We start from the raw sequence: 16,656 nt of genomic DNA, 5'->3' as shown, positions 1-16,656 counted from the left end.
ACCGGGATAAAGGCGTTGACTGGCATTGTGCGAATAGCAGTGACAGGGATCAAGACAGAGACAGTGACAATTACCAGGACAGAGACAGTGACATGGCCTGAGACAGCGACCAGGAGGGGCAGAAAGACAGTAGTGACAGCATTAGCTGGGGTTTCATGATAGGCCAGAATCTGGGCAAGCCAAGCACTGAGGATGGATTTAATGAGAAGAGAAAAAAGAGAACCCTGAACTGACTGCAGGATTAAATATACCCTTGGGCTAGAGCCTTGTTCACAGAAACATGGCGTTGTATCAGCAGGGTTTCTAAAAAGGCAGAAATTCACATGGACACTCCATGATTAACAAGTGTGGCATGAAAACATCCTGAATCAGTTGCCTACCAGTAACAATCTGAGGAAACAACACTACTTGAGTCATAGACAGTGTGCATTTTTGTAAGCAGGAAACAAGTAACCTGAATATATTGTTCAGCATTAATGGTGGCTTCACAGATGAGCACATCACCCATGCCATGTGTACTAATGCCCCCCTAAACCATCATGAATACTAGCTTTTGAACTGTGCACTGATAACAAGCTGAGTGGTCTTTAGCCCGGAGGACACAGTGTCCATGATTTCCAAAGAGAATTTCAAATGTTGATTCATCGGACCACAGGACACTTTTCCACTTCCCCTCAGTCTATTTTAAAAGAGCTCAGGCCCAGAGAAGGTGGCAGTGTTTCTGGATCCTGTTTATAATTAGTTTCTTCTTTGCATTTAAGAATTTGTGGGGGCTGAAATGATTTCATAGACACTGTTTTTCAGAAGTGTTTCTGAGCCCATGCAGTGATTTCCACTGCAGAATCATATCTGTTTTTAATGCAGTGCTGCCTGAGGGCCCAAAGATCACGGCCAGCAAAAACTTTTTTTTGGCCTTGTTCCTTACATACAGAGATTTTGCTGTTTTATGTTGAGAAAGGTTCTTCTTGAATTGTTGCTCTATTTGATTGTGCAGTCTTTCACAGAGTGGTGAACCCCTCCTCATCTGTACTTCTGAAAGACTCCACCTCTCTGGGATGCTCATTTTATACCAAACCATGTTACTGACCGGTTGCTGATTAACCACCAGCTGTTTTGTTAGTCTTACACAACTTTTCCAGCTATTTGATGCCCCGGTCCCAACTTTTTTGGAACATGTTGGTGGAATCAAATTCAAAATGGGCATATATATTTTTTTTTATTTCATTTCATTTTTTCACTTTCAACATTTGATTTGTTGTCTTTCTATTATTTTCAAATAATTACAGGATTTCAACGATCTGCACAACATTGCATTTTGTTTTTATTTACATTTTGCACAGCATTCAAACTATTGTGGAAATGGGGTGGTAAATTAGTTTCATACTTAATAGTCAGTGTGCTGTCCTTGTATATGTAACATATTTGGTGAAATAAAGTGGGTCTGATTCTGATTCTGAGTGCCCCTGACCTACATATTGCTCCAAAACACCCACTTCATTTCAGCATGGGCCTGTTACAGCTGCATTGTTGCATCAGCTACATCAAAACAGTGATGTCTCCAGGAACACTGCTGTTTGCACAGACCAAGAAAATACATTACATTGCATGTGTACATGTTTGTATCTGCTGTATGAATGCTGAGCTTTTTCACTACCACTTTACATCAGGATTTTGTTTGTTTGATTTGTTTGTTGTGAACTTTACCTGCTAGTCTGGGAGTTTTCCACTGTTGACTGAAATCCAGCTGAGAGACTTTGGATCATGGAGTTTGACTAGACCGCAAGCCAGGACACCACAGTAGCACAGCTAGACCAGGCTGCAAGCCAGGGACTTTGTACTGTGACTGCAGAGTTTGACTAAACCATGAGCGTGGACAATTTTTACTGTGGTGGCAGAGTTTGACTAGGCTGCAAGCAGGGACAATTTTCACTATAGAAGCAGAGTTTGACTTGGCTGTCAACTGACTTGGCTGATATAAAACAAAACACAATTGTAGAAGAAGGCTGGACACTTTTTACCCACTCCCACAGCTAGAATGAGAGAAGATTATCTCCTCTGCAAATTGCACCACTTGCACACTCGATGCAATTCCCTCAAAATTACTGAAAGAAGTACTGCCAGGTATTTTAAACCCTCTTCTAACTATAGTCAACTCGTCCCTTAGCCTGGGCCATGTACCCAAAGCTTTTAAACTAGCAGTTATCAAGCCACTGATCAAGAAACCAAATCTTGATGTTAGTGTATTGTCAAATTAAAGGGCTATTTCTAACTTACCATTCATATCTAAGATCTTAGAAAAGCTTTGCCCAGCAACTTAAGAACCACATATATGAAAAATTCCAATCTGGATTCAGGCCACACCACAGCACTTTGACAGCTCTAGTTAAGATAACTAATGATCTTCTTGCCTCTGATCAATTCTACGTATCCGTGTTAGTGCTACTTGACCTGCTACTTGACCTGCAGCTTTCGATATGATAGACCACAATATTCTCCTAGAAAGGTTAGAAAACCCAGTTGGAATCACAGGGACAGCCCTATCATGGTTCAGATCTTACCTAACAGAATGTTATCAGTCCGTTAGTGTAAACAATTTATCTTCCAATTATTCCAAAGTAAGATTTGGAGTTCCGCAGGGCTCTATTTTAGGACCATTATTATTTACACTATACATGTTACCGTTAGACACAGTTATAAGAAAGCATGACATTAACTTTCATTGTTACGCAGTGATACGCAACTTTACATATCAGCCAAGCCTGATGACAAATACAGATATACAGGATACAGGACAAATACAGGACTGTGTAAAAGACGTGAAATGCTGGATGCTACGGATCTTCCTTCTACTAAAACTAGAACATTTGACCATATCAGTCCAGTGCTATCATGACTTCATTGGCTGCCTGTTAAATTCCATACTGATTATAAAATTCTTTCATAGACGTATAAAGACCTACATGGGCTCGCTCCTGAGTACCTGCAAGACCTTTTCGTCTACTCAGATCCCAGAGTGCTGGCTTATTAATAGTTCCTAGAATTCATAAGGCTGCAGCTGGGGGAAGAGCTTTTTCTAATGAAGACCCCAAACTCTGGAATGATCTTCCAGAAAATGTTCGGGCTCAGACACAGTCTCAATCTTTAAGACTGGGCTGAAGACTCATTTGTTCAGTTTAGCTTTTGGTAGTTAACTGTTCCACCTTAGATAAAGGCAGCAGATCCAGGGGTCCATGGACACAGGGAATTATAATAAACTGAGACGCTGGTGCTGTCGTCCGGCCGTTCACTAAGTTTTGTGGACGGTGGAGCGCAGGGATGCCAAACTGTTTCAGAGTGCTCTCGTGTCTGTGTGTCCTTCTGGTTCTCTCCTTTTAGTTAAGCTGTCATAGTCAGATCTGCCGGAGTCGTTAGCCACACTCTGTAAATGTTCACATTCCCTGTATTACATATAAACAAACAGAACATAACTTATTCCCTCTCCCTGCCTTCTTCCCAAGTATACGACCACCCACATGTCCGAGAAGGACAACTGACTGTTGAGCTCTCCTGCTACCCACTTCAGACCAGCTGCCCACCCTACATTGATGTTTTCATAGACTCCTAGCTCCTAGCTAATACAACTGCTATTAATATTAGTGCTATAATCACTTGTAGGTACTCTGACCAGAGGATTGGTCCCCTCTTGTGAGCCTGGTTCCGCCATGGTTTCTTCCTCAGCTCTGAGGGAGGTTCTCCTTGCCACTGGGTTTTTACATTCATGTTAAAACTTTGTCTTTACTGGAATTCTATGAAGCTGCTTTGTGACAACATCAGTTGTAAAAAGCGCTACAAATAAATTTGATTGGATTTGATTTAATTAGAGGATGATTAGGTCATACTGTACAACAAGAGATGAGCTGTCATATCTGGCTTTACATCTACAAGGTGGACCAGCAACGCTGAAGTGTCTAATAGAGTGGACAGTGAGGTGACAGTGTTTAAAAACTCCTGCAGCACTGCTGTGTGTGATCCACTCATACCAGCACAACACACACTAACACACCACCAGCATGTCAGTGTTACTGCAGTGCTGAGAATGACCCACCACCCAAATAGTACCTGCTCTGTGAGGGTCCATGGGGGTCCTGACCACTGAAGAACAGGGTAACAGAGTATCAGAGAAACAGATGGACTACAGTCTGTAACTGTAGAACTACAAAGTGCAGCTATACAGTAAGTGGAGCTGATAAGATGGACATCATGGTGATCATATTGTTAGGCCTCATATATCACTGCTGTAGGAAGAAAACGTTCTGTCTCCATTTGTTGTTCTTCAGCTTTTGGCATGATTTGAAATCGCCTGTTGCTCTTAACATTGTACGTACATTTCATGAGGAACGGACCAAATGACTTGGAAAGTCTGGTTCCACTGACTTACTTTAAAAGTAGAGCACATTTTTCCTTCTCCTGTAAATTTCTACATATATCTGCACTGGAAGTATGCTGAATAACAATAACAAACCGGTTTGAATTCTTCCTTCCCGTCACTGCACGTGGTTTGATCAGATATTCAGACAGAGTGTTAAAATAGATTCTGGCAGGTGTTCAAACTGGTCTGACTTGAGTAACAGGAAAATCTACCCCCATGGCTCAAATCGCAAGGCCTAGTATTAACATGAGACTTCTTATTCAGAAAGTCCTGTGAATTACATGATAATGACTATGAAACTAACAAGCTAAGCTTTGCAGCCGTGAGAGACTGAAGCATAAGGAAAAATAAATCTGTGCTTCGTCCACTTCATTTCCTTCTAAGCTGAAGCCCAGAGTTGTATATGTGTAGCTGTCTGCAGTGACGGGCCTGTAGATACATACACCATGCTCAGTAACCTGAGGAACGTGCTTTGTGTCTTGGATTGTTTCATTATCGTTTTTTAACCCTCATAAAACGTTCACTAAGCCAGTCAAACAGTTCACAGACCTTTGTTAGCAGCCCTGGTTGAATGGACTCTGACGAGACGTCATTAGGAGATTTAAGCAGCCGTGATATTATTGAAGGCTTTTATTACTGCTTTGGTGTCATGTTTACATTTAAAAACATGGGGATACCCCTGTCTGGAATTTTCATAGCAGCGATTTTTAACCTGTGGGCCTTGGTGGGACAGCTAGGGGGGTATTGTTGGTCAATTTTTTAAAACTGCAAAGCAAATATTTAACTAAATATTAATGATGTGATGATTATTTGTAAAAATAGAACATCATATTTAGGTTAATCTCTTTGATTGGTCTGGCAAAATGTATAATTGGCATAAATATCTAAAAACTTTGAACACTGCTGGTCAAATTTTATGCTTTGTTGAAAGTAAGTTAAAACGTTCTCTATAGCGAAAAACTTATATATATAAAAACTTAAAGGATATTTTGGGCAAATTTAATATGCATTTTCTATTCATTTATTCATTCGAAAAATAAAAAATGCAATTTAATCTGTGCCATAACTTTGGCAAAGACAGCATTTTGTGTTTATTTTCCATTTCCATTTTCTAAGCTGCTTCTCTGTCAGGGTCGCGGGGGGAGCTGGAGCCTATCCCAGCAGTCTTCGGGCGGAAGGCAGGACACACCCTGGACAGGGCGCCAGTCCGTCACAGGGCAGACAGACAGACACAGACAGTCACTCACACCCAGGGGCAATTTAGCACGTCCAATTGGCCTGACTGCATGTCTTTGGACTGTGGGAGGAAACCGGAGAACCCGGAGGAAACCCACGCAGACACGGGGAGAACATGCTCCACACAGAGAGGACCCTGGTCACCCAGCTGGGGAATCGAACCCAGGCCCTCCTTGCTGGGAGGCGACAGCGCTACCCACCACACCACCGTGCCGCTTAAATTTTCCATTTATTTTACAAAATTTTGGTTTTTCAACAAAACATAATTTAATCAGTGCCCAATTTTTTGCAGACAACTGTAGTCAGTTATGTTCACAGTTTCAGTGCAAATCAACATAAAATATTTTTCTCCTTGATCATATGGAATTCATCCATTGTTGAATTTCCATAGGCTGATTTGATTATTGCATTATATTCCTTTGAAATAAAAGGCTGCTTAAATGTTCTTGTGTGCCACAGAACCGTTTTATGGTCGTTGTTTGGGCTGTGAGTTGTTAAAATGGAGAACCTTTGTTCTAAAACACTGAAGGAAGACATTATGGATTGTTCTCCTGAACATCATACACAGAGCTGGTAGTTAAAAAGATGAATTACTGCATTTAAATGGTTTATTTATTACTATTTATGTTAATAGTAAACAGACATTGCTGTGGATCCTGATGTCACAACACAGTTGTATTTTGCAAACTAGGGCATCTGAGGTTTGATCTCAGAGAGTTGAGGGAATATACCAGAATGAATGTGCAACATCAACAAATTAACCACCTATACTAACACTGACTTACTCCCTTAAGATTTTGACATCTTTCCTCTTGCCTGAGCTGCCTGGGCTGACTGGAAGTGTCTTTCTTTACTGTTCAATTTTGTTAACTGACAAACTTAGGTCAAAATATTATAAGTAAAACATATTTTTCCAATGAAAATGTTTTTTATATATAATGTGTTATACAGTAATATACCAGTAATATTATGCTTAGGATCATTCAACACAGATTGTGCTGTTCTTATAAAGTTATGGAAAATGGGTTTGGCATCTCATTGGTCTAATGAGGAAACCCTACTCTGATTAACAAACCACAGTTATGATAGAAAATGTACAAAAAGCCTCGTTCAACATTGACAAGGGAGTCAGGCAGGGGTGTCTCCTATCACCAGTCTTCTTTAACATGAAAAGCGATCATATTAAAGAAAACCAAAACTGAAGGAAAATTTGCAGGAGTAAAGTCACGGTAAATCATGGTAAATCAGGCCTTTTTAAGGAAAGATAAAGGACAGAATGAAAAAACATTCAGCTGACTTTAAAAGAAACAAATGTTTTAACAATGGGACACTAAGACACTCTCTTAGTAACTGGTGAACATCTTTTGCCAGCTTTTTGATGGAGTCCATTATTTCTAAACAATGAAGGATCCAGAAAATCTTCAAGTGTATTGACGTGTCTCTGGTCATAAATGTCCAGGCTCTGTTTTTCATCTGTGGTGATTTATGGCCATCACAGCTGAATAATAACAAATCAGGACATGAAAAATTTCAAAGCCTTTGAACTCTGGTGTTGGGGGACGACTTTTAAGAGTACCTGGAGGGCAAAGAAGACAAAGCAGTGGGTCAAATGGATCCATGACCAAATCAAGCCTCTCCTCTCAGTTGACCTGAGGGACAGCTGTTGAAGTAGGCAGCATTTTATGGCAGCATTGCTCCCGAGACAAAGGCTCTCCCATTTTGGAGGTAGCAGAGGTCAGCTGTCCTTTAAGGTGCCTTATTTTCACCTAAATCTGAAGGCAATCCCACAGTTCTGTTCAGAAATGAACATGGTGGATGGAGTGGCTGTTTCGGCCTAACAAGACATTTACAAATAGATGTGATTTTATTTTTTCTCTTGACTTCACTGCAGCTTGATTGTCATATTTGTGTAAGAAATCTCTGCTGTCAGAACAAAACCTTGCATCTCCATTTTTGTTGTTTTCAGTTTTGGACATAGCTTGAAAAAACCTGTTGCCCTTTACATTGTGTGTAATAACAGAAATGGCCCTGGTTCCACTGACTTACTTTAAAAGTAAAGTAGGTTTTTCCATCCCCTGTACAGTTATCATTTTGGAGATAAGATATTTTCTCTCAACAACAGCCTTATTTGACATATTTCTGTTTGTATATTGCTAGAAATGTGGTTATGTGGTTAATTTTGACAGTTTCCATGTCTAATGCAACATGACAGGCTGCAGTTGTTCAAGATAAGTATGTTCCTTTTTAACTTTGACTGTGAAAAACTGCAGAGGTTTCTCAAAACCATCTGTAAATATACCCAAGGTTATCACCTTGTTTGAAGAAATGGCAGATTGAATGTCAGTAGTTAGTAAACATATTTCTAAGATGTATTTCCAGTAGACACGCCCAGCCTTTCTCTACAAAACCTGCTGTCAGAAAACCAACAAGCAATTAAGGTGTTGCCCTGAGACTCTAGATCTGTAAAGAAGATGATCGCTGAGTGTGACTAGGGGAGAGATGGTAAAGGTCGTTCAGTGATGAACTATCATTCTACAGGTTATAAATAAGTCATGCACGCTTCATATTTATGTGGCTCCTGTGAAGCAATAGTGAAATGTTATGTAAATGAGTAAATGGACTCTTTCAGAAAGGTTTGACTTGAGTATCAGTAAAAATTCCACACCTTCTGACTTAAAAAAGCAATTACAGGTTTGCCTAAAGCTTTTGTACAAACTTGCACAATGAACATTTCTCAGATGCCTGATATTTTAGGTCAAAGTCATTTACAGAAATCAGTCATCAATCAACAAAGTGCATCTAATCCCACCCCCCGATCCTGATCCTCACTGTATAAAAGGCTTCACAGCTTTCTGCTCTGCACATCGTCCTGAACGACTGCAAAGATGCTGAGAATCCTCTACTTCACCACCTTCGCTGCACTTGGTGAGTCCTGACTGAACACTAGTGCAGTATGTAAATGCAGCAGAATAACATTCATGGACCTTAACTGAGCTCTTTATGTGTCTTAAGCTGGTTTGGCTGATTTTGTATGTTTCGTTCACAATGGCAGTGCTGGGTCAGTCTGGGGTCGCCCCACCTGGAAAAGGTGGACAGGTACAAACCAAAGTGGTTGGTGGTTCAGTAACCACCCCCAACGCTTGGCCCTGGCAGGTAAATACCACGATTTGTGACAGATAAGCCTTGGAGATGCTATGAAACACATGTTCTTGCAGGTTACACGTCTATTTGCTCATTACCACAGGTCTCCCTGCGAGTTCAGAGCGGCACCTGCTACAACCACGTCTGTGGAGGAGTGCTGATCAAAACGAACTGGGTGCTGACCACTGCTCAGTGTGTGTCCGGGTAAGCAAACATCTTACAGCACCAACTGCAAAATATTTGTTTTAAATTTCGTACAATAAACCTTTTTGTCTTATGCAGCATTGCGGTGTCCCTCGTTGTTCTCGGTGAGCATGATCTGACCGCATCTGAAAGGAAGGAGCAGTTCTTTGGAGTCAGTGCCATCTACATCCACCCCAGCTGGAATAGTGATCTGACCGCTGGGTCTGTTGAACATTCTTTCTTATTCATTCTGATGGTTTTTCATTATTTCAGAAGGCTTATTATAGAAAATTGTGCAGTAAATATTTGACATTTTTCTGTAGTCTATTATTGTATCCACAGCTACACTCTTCTCTCTAAAGGGTTCTCCAAGAAGAATGATTTATTATGAGACAGTCCAGTGTGGTGTAATGTAGATGAAGTATACTCAGCAGAAAATAATCAATGCTGTTTACCTCACCTCAGGAACGACATCGCCCTGATTCGCCTCACCTCCAACGCCATCCTGAACTCTTACGTGCAGCTGGCTACTCTGCCCCCTGCAGGCCAGATCCTCTCAGGCAACACGGCCTGCTATATCACTGGCTGGGGGGTCACACAGAGTGAGTGACAACTTTCTCTTAATGACAACATTAAAATAGCACTATATTCATTTCAGTCAATTAGTTATATTGCCAATCAAGCCTTGGTTCCTTGAGGCCCTGGTCTTCTGTTTTTGTTGCCACTTGAAGGCTCAGGTTATGAGTTTAAACCGGTCTCCTCCCTTTCTGTCTCTCTCAGATGGAGGTTTTCTCTCTGCTCAGCTGAGACAGGCTTCACTGCCTTCAGTCGACTACGCCACCTGCAGCAGCAGCACCTGGTGGGGCACTGCTGTCAAAACCACCATGATCTGCGCTGGCGGTGCAGGAACTGCTGCTGGTTGCACCGTACGAGCTTTTTTTGATACAGTACATTTTGTATTATGACGAAGGTTATTCTAAAACCTCAGAACAGAGAACTGATAAGACTAATCTTGTGGTCTCTTGCTGTAGGGGGACTCCGGTGGTCCTCTGAACTGTGTGGTTGGTGGCAGGTATGTAGTCCATGGACTCACCAGCTTTGTGTCGACTGCTGGCTGCAACACCATCAGGAAACCCACCGTCTTCACCCGCGTGTCTGCCTACCTCTCCTGGGTGCAGGGTGTAAGTAGATATAACAGCGAATTATAATCTCTTTCTACATATTCTCAATAATATGAATCATAAACTACTAAACTGGATTTACCTCTTATTAATTCAATCAATGCTTCATCCCCATCAGATCACAGGATAAATGGAACCCAGCAGACAAGCGAGATGGTCTCCTGACATCGAGAGAATCCTTCAGTTTCTACGCTTGGATTCATCTATTCTTCAGATGTTTGATTCATATGATCACGCTTCCCTTCAGCTCCTAAGCTGACCAGGACTCCATTTCCCAGAATGCTACTCACTCTCACATGACTCCTAACCAGAGTCACTAGCTTAGCCTTGATCTTAGTCTCCTGATTACTGAGTGTTGCTACCTGTGCCTCTTCTTAAATATACTCACCCTTATGTTCAGTTCTTTGCCGTGTTTTGATTGGCTCTCTAGCATTATCTCTAGCATTTGATTGGCTCTCTAGCATTACGAAGCATTCCCTGTCTGTATGTTTCCTCATCTTTTGACCTTTGCTTGTTTTTCGACCCGTGTTTTGTCTCTCCCTTTTGACTCTGTCTTCCGGTTTTGAATCTTTGCCTAGTTTCCCTACTTCATCTTCTGGTATGCCCCCTTACCACTTGTACTTTTTGCTGTTGCTGATTGGGAATGTTTTTGTTCCCGTTTTGTCTAAGCCCTTTATTAAAACCCCTTTTCATCGGCGAGTGTCTGACTTCTGTCCAGTCCTAGCACATATGTGTAACATTCACACAATATATACCAATAAATGAAGAACATTCTCAATGTTTGAGTCACATAAATGTTATTAGGGGTCTTCACTTTCACATCTACATTCACAGCTATAGAGTCATTCATTAACCCTTTGGAGTTTTGGTCTATTTACTGCTTTAGAATACTTTAAATTTGCCTTTATATACCACATTCAAATTGTTAACAATGCCAGTTTTTTTACTACAAAAACCAAGAAGCATGCTCAATGACACATTCTGATGATTGAATGTAAACATATAGTGGCAAAATTGAGAGAAAATGAATCCATATATATAATTTATATTAGCCTTTATCAGTGCCGCTACAGGGACATTCACCACTGCATTTAAGCCAACTGTACAGTGGAACACCTACAATGCTAGTGAGCAGTGAGCAGTCCTATCCACAGCACCCGAGCTTGAAGTAGGCAGCATTTTAAGGCAGCATTGCTCCCGAGACAAAGGCTCTCCCATTTTGGAGGTAGCAGAGGTCAGCTGTCCTTTAAGGTGCCTTATTTTCACCTAAATCTGAAGGCAATCCCACAGTTCTGTTCAGAAATGAACATGGTGGATGGAGTGGCTGTTTCGGCCTAACAAGACATTTACAAATGGAAGCGATTTTATTTTTTCTCTTGACTTCACTGCAGCTTGATTGTCATATTTGTGTAAGAAATCTCTGCTGTCAGAACAAAATCTCCATTTGTGTTGTTTTCAGTTTTGGACATAATTTGAAAAAACCTGTTGCCCTTTACATTGTGTGTAATAACAGAAATGGCCCTGGTTCCACTGACTTACTTATGCAACATGACAGGCTGCAGTTGTTCAAGATAAGTATGTTCCATTTTAACTTTGACTGTGAAAAACTGCAGAGGTTTCTCAAAACCATCTGTAAATATACCCAAGGTTATCAACTTGTTTGAAGAAATATGGCATGGTTATGAAAATATTTCTAAAATGTATTTCCAGTAGACACGCCCAGCCAACTGACAACCAGTTTCTAAACCTGAAGCCAACTGAATTACATTAACAAACGCAAATATTTCTTGTAAACAGAAAATAAACCATAAAATCTTGTTTCATTTTGGCATCATACGGGCTTGCAGTACAACAGAAACTCTTAAAAACTGATTTATTCTAATCAATAAATGGTCATATCTCTGTGGAATAAGTAAAAATAATAATAATGATAATAATAATAATAAGTGTAAGAAGAAGTAGAAGAAGAACACATTGGCTCCATAATGGGAACACCTGGACCTTTGAATTCGGACACATACATTACATTTCCAAAATTATTCACTTACCCATGCAAATCACTGAATTCAGCTGTTCAGTGTCAGTGGGATTATAACAAAGTGGAAGCGATTGGGAACGACAGCAACTCAGCCACGAAGTGGTCGGCCACGTAAAATGACATTTTACATTTATGGCATTTGGCTGACGCTCTTATCCAGAGCAACTTACAACTTGATCATTTTACACAGGGGGGGGCAAGGGGGTGTTAGGAGTCTTGCCCAAGGACTCTTATTGGTATAGTGTAGGGTGTTTACCCAGGTGGGGATTGAACCCCAGCCTACAGTGTAGAAGGCAGAGGTGTTAACCACTACACTAACCAACCACCACAGAGCGGGGTCAGTGGATGCTGAGGGGCATAGTGCGCAGAGGCCACCAACTTTCTGCAGAGTCAATCACTACAGACCTCCAAACTTCACGTGGCCTTCAGATCAGCTCAAGAACAGCGTAGAGAGCTTCATGGAATGGGTTTCCGTGGCCGAGCAGCTGCATCCAAGCCTTACATCACCAAGCGCAATGCAAAGCGTGGAATGCAGTGGTGCTTGATAACCAGATGTTAGACTGACGGAGATGCCCAAACATTCCATAAAGGCCAAAACTTGTAAAGCACCTTGGTCAGAACCAGTTTCTCAGGTACACCAAAAAAATCTAAACACATGATTAAACAAACAGTCAGCCGTTTAAAAAGCACTAGGTAGTGCAGGAAACAACACAACATGGACACCTTTAGAAAAGAAATCAATGACCATAAACATGAAGGTGTTGCCCTGAGACTCTAGATCTGTAAAGAAGATGATCGCTGAGTGTGACTAGGGGTGAGATTGTAAAGGTAGTGGCACTGATTTCCCAGCTGGAAGGGCTCTAGGAGTTTTGCATTGTAAAAATTGGTACAAGAAGCTCAGTCAGGTTTTTTTTTTTTTGCTAAAGTCATCATTTTAATTTTATTAAAGGCTGTTATTGGAGTCGGTCTTAATGTGATCGAGAAAGGTGAAGAACCTAAGAGTGAAAATTATATTTCTCAAATAAAGAATGAGGAACAATGTACTTTAGTTTGCATCATTTATTGTGATATACTGTGGGTGCAAACATATTGGAGTCAAACATCTGAAGAATAGATGAATCAAAGCGTAGAAACTGAAGGATTCTCTCGATGTCAGGAGACCATCTCGCTTGTCTGCTGGGTTCCATTTATCCTGTGATCTGATGGGGATGAAGCATTGACTGAATTAATAAGAGGTAAATCCAGCTTAGTAGTTTATGATTCGTATTATTGAGAATATGTAGAAAGAGATTATAATTCGCTGTTATATCTACTTACACCCTGCACCCAGGAGAGGTAGGCAGACACGCGGGTGAAGACGGTGGGTTTCCTGATGGTGTTGCAGCCAGCAGTCGACACAAAGCTGGTGAGTCCATGGACTACATACCTGCCACCAACCACACAGTTCAGAGGACCACCGGAGTCCCCCTACAGCAAGAGACCACAAGATTAGTCTTATCAGTTCTCTGTTCTGAGGTTTTAGAATAATACAAAATGTACTGTATCAAAAAAAGCTCGTACGTTGCAACCAGCAGCAGTTCCTGCACCGCCAGCGCAGATCATGGTGGTTTTGACAGCAGTGCTCCACCAGGTGCTGCTGCTGCAGGTGGCGTAGTCGACTGAAGGCAGTGAAGCCTGTCTCAGCTGAGCAGAGAGATAACCTCCATCTGAGAGAGACAGAAAGGGAGGAGACCGGTTTAAACTCATAACCTGAGCCTTCAAGTGGCAACAAAAACAGAAGACCAGGGCCTCAATGAACCAAGGCTTGCTTTTCATCATATTTCATTGAAGGAAGTCAGTATATTATTGGGTTGTTCTCCATTTGTAGTGGGAAACCGTGTCACAAAGGTTGCAGGGTTCAAAAAGATGCTTAAAATATGAGGCACATCTTGAAAATGTCAGTATGTACATTTACAGACAAGCAGCTCAACGTTTGAAAAAACATTTTTAATACAATTTTTTAAAAATAGGTTCAACTTCAAAATTTGCAGAAAACAAAAATTTGTAGAAAAATGATTCATGTTTGCTTTTCATATCAGAAACGTTACACTACATTTGAAAAATCTGTGTTTTATTAAAAATTTCATTGGTCACAGATTTTGGTCACTGGTGTTATCAGGATTGTTATATTACACTTTAATAGTTTTTTTCCAGCTCTATTAAACTGCTTCTTTGGGTCGAGGCTCATTAGAGAGGAAGCACCTCAAGGCAGCAGAAGACGAGGTACTACTTGCTTATTATAATTCATTAATTTATTAAACTGCTTCTTTGGGTCGAGGCTCATTAGAGAGGAAGCACCTCAAGGCAGCAGAAGACGAGGTACTACTTGCTTATTATAATTCATTAATTTATTAATAAATTCATGACTTAATTCATGACGGTTTATCAGACAACACACAACTTCTGTGTGTCACTGGTGTTATGTGCGCTAACAACTGGATAATTAAGATTAAAAAAAGGCCAAATATCATTTTTATTACTGATTTTAAATAGTTGCCCAAGGTCACCTGACCACCAGTGAGTCAGCCAATTTAGAAACTCCTCAGTTTTATCCAGAGTGTCACTGGAGTCACCGTCATTGGTGTTACACTACGTTCTGATAACAGCACTGACATGCTGTGACACCAGTTACTAATGTTAATGAGTCCTGAATGATCAGAAGACGTCAAAAAGTAGTAAATTCAGAAATTGCTTGTTTATCAATAAATAATCAGTCTTTTATTGCTCATATTGTTGTTTGTCATTTTGCTACCTTGGCTAGGTTGACTGTACAGGCATGGCACAGCTTCAGTCTAAGCTGGTTACTTAAGTAACATAATTCATTACTTATTGTTTTTTTCTTTACTTTGGGTCACTGAAAGTTTAGACCTGTAATGTGAGAGATTTTGAAAAATGAAAATGTTTACAGTCCCTAACAAAACAAGACACAGCTCCTAAAATACTGAACAACTGTCAGTGGTGCTGCAGATTTGTCCCTATTATTTACAATGTTATCATTAAGAGATGAAGTTGTCACTCACTCTGTGTGACCCCCCAGCCGGTGATATAGCAGGCCGTGTTGCCTGAGAGGATCTGGCCTGCAGGGGGCAGAGTAGCCAGCTGCACGTAAGAGTTCAGGATGGCATTGGAGGTGAGGCGAATCAGGGCGATGTCGTTCCTGAGGTGAGGTAAACAGCATTGATTATTTTCTGCTGAGTATACTTCATCTACATTACACCACACTGGACTGTCTCATAATAAATCATTCTTTTTGGAGAACCCTTTAGAGAGAAGAGTGTAGCTGTGGATATAATAATAGACTACAGAAAATGTCAAATATTTACTGCACAATTTTCTATAATAAGCCTTCTGAAATAATAAAAAACTATCAGAATGAATAAGAAAGAATGTTCAACAGACCCAGCGGTCAGATCACTATTCCAGCTGGGGTGGATGTAGATGGCACTGACTCCAAAGAACTGCTCCTTCCTCTCAGGTGCGGTCAGATCATGCTCACCAAGAACAACGAGGGACACCGCAATGCTGCATAAGACAAAAAGGTTTATTGTACGAAATTTAAAACATATATTTTGCAGTTGGTGCTGTAAGATGTTTGCTTACCCGGACACACACTGAGCAGTGGTCAGCACCCAGTTCGTTTTGATCAGCACTCCTCCACAGACGTGGTTGTAGCAGGTGCCGCTCTGAACTCGCAGGGAGACCTGTGGTAATGAGCAAATAGACGTGTAACCTGCAAGAACATGTGTTTCATAGCATCTCCAAGGCTTATCTGTCACAAATCGTGGTATTTACCTGCCAGGGCCAAGCGTTGGGGCTGGTTACTGAACCACCAACCACTCTGGTTTGTACCTGTCCACCTTGTCCAGGTGGGGCGACCCCAGACTGACCCAGCACTGCCATTGAGAACAAAACATGCAAAATCAGCCAAACCAGCTTAAGACACATAAAGAGCTCAGTTAAGCTCCATGAATGTTATTCTGCTGCATTTACATACTGCACTAGTGTTCAGTCAGGACTCACCAAGTGCAGCGAAGGTGGTGAAGTAGAGGATTCTCAGCATCTTTGCAGTCGTTCAGGACGATGTGCAGAGCAGAAAGCTGTGAAGCCTTTTATACAGTGAGGATCAGGATCAGGGGGTGGGGTTAGGTGCACTTTCTTGATTGATGACTGATTTCTGTAAATGACTTTGACCTAAAATATCAGGCATCTGAGAAATGTTCATTGTGCAAGTGCAGTCAGCTTTTGGGAAAGTCAGAAGAAAGAAGGGAATGTTTCCCGGTACTCAAGTCGAACCTGTTCATATGAAAGGACTCTAAATACTTCTACAATAATATTTTAGTAATGCTTTACAGGAACTGTAACTGTATCATTCCTGATGTATTTATAGCCTGCAAGACTGATAGTCAAACACAACTGTGTGGTTATTTTAT

General features: G+C 41.0%; 2 protein-coding genes across 2 annotated transcripts; one reads left to right on the top strand and one right to left on the bottom strand.

Moving 5' to 3' along the window:
- The first annotated feature begins 8,398 nt into the window (after positions 1-8,398).
- LOC108416991 (elastase-1-like) lies at positions 8,399-10,843 on the top strand. Its single transcript, XM_037533639.1, has 8 exons — positions 8,399-8,569; positions 8,697-8,797; positions 8,889-8,989; positions 9,068-9,190; positions 9,434-9,570; positions 9,749-9,894; positions 10,000-10,149; positions 10,268-10,843. The coding sequence occupies exons 1-8, from the start codon at positions 8,530-8,532 to the stop codon at positions 10,277-10,279; spliced, it is 810 nt and encodes a 269-aa protein (XP_037389536.1). The 5' UTR covers positions 8,399-8,529; the 3' UTR covers positions 10,280-10,843.
- Positions 10,844-13,231: 2,388 nt separating this feature from the next.
- On the bottom strand, positions 13,232-16,334 carry LOC108418581 (elastase-1-like). The gene is made up of 8 exons (XM_037533641.1): positions 16,247-16,334; positions 16,019-16,119; positions 15,827-15,927; positions 15,626-15,748; positions 15,247-15,383; positions 13,748-13,893; positions 13,505-13,654; positions 13,232-13,386 (listed from the first exon to the last, which is right to left on the bottom strand). The coding sequence occupies exons 1-8, from the start codon at positions 16,284-16,286 to the stop codon at positions 13,375-13,377; spliced, it is 810 nt and encodes a 269-aa protein (XP_037389538.1). The 5' UTR covers positions 16,287-16,334; the 3' UTR covers positions 13,232-13,374.
- Positions 16,335-16,656: the final 322 nt, after the last annotated feature.

The sequence above is a fragment of the Pygocentrus nattereri genome, chromosome 23 (genome assembly GCF_015220715.1).
Source record: "Pygocentrus nattereri isolate fPygNat1 chromosome 23, fPygNat1.pri, whole genome shotgun sequence".
NCBI classification, from domain to species: Eukaryota; Metazoa; Chordata; class Actinopteri; order Characiformes; family Serrasalmidae; genus Pygocentrus; species Pygocentrus nattereri.
This window is presented reverse-complemented; position numbering and strand designations above follow the sequence as displayed.

Coding starts and splice junctions, on each gene's coding strand:
- LOC108418581 (XM_037533641.1), bottom strand. CDS start 16,286: ATGCTGAGAATCCTCTACTTCACCACCTTCGCTGCACTTG. Junction 15,384..15,625: donor AATAGTGATCTGACCGCTGG/GTCTGTTGAACA, acceptor ACCTCACCTCAG/GAACGACATCGCCCTGATTC. Junction 13,655..13,747: donor GAACTGCTGCTGGTTGCAAC/GTACGAGCTTTT, acceptor CTCTTGCTGTAG/GGGGACTCCGGTGGTCCTCT.
- LOC108416991 (XM_037533639.1), top strand. CDS start 8,530: ATGCTGAGAATCCTCTACTTCACCACCTTCGCTGCACTTG. Junction 9,191..9,433: donor AATAGTGATCTGACCGCTGG/GTCTGTTGAACA, acceptor ACCTCACCTCAG/GAACGACATCGCCCTGATTC. Junction 9,895..9,999: donor GAACTGCTGCTGGTTGCACC/GTACGAGCTTTT, acceptor CTCTTGCTGTAG/GGGGACTCCGGTGGTCCTCT.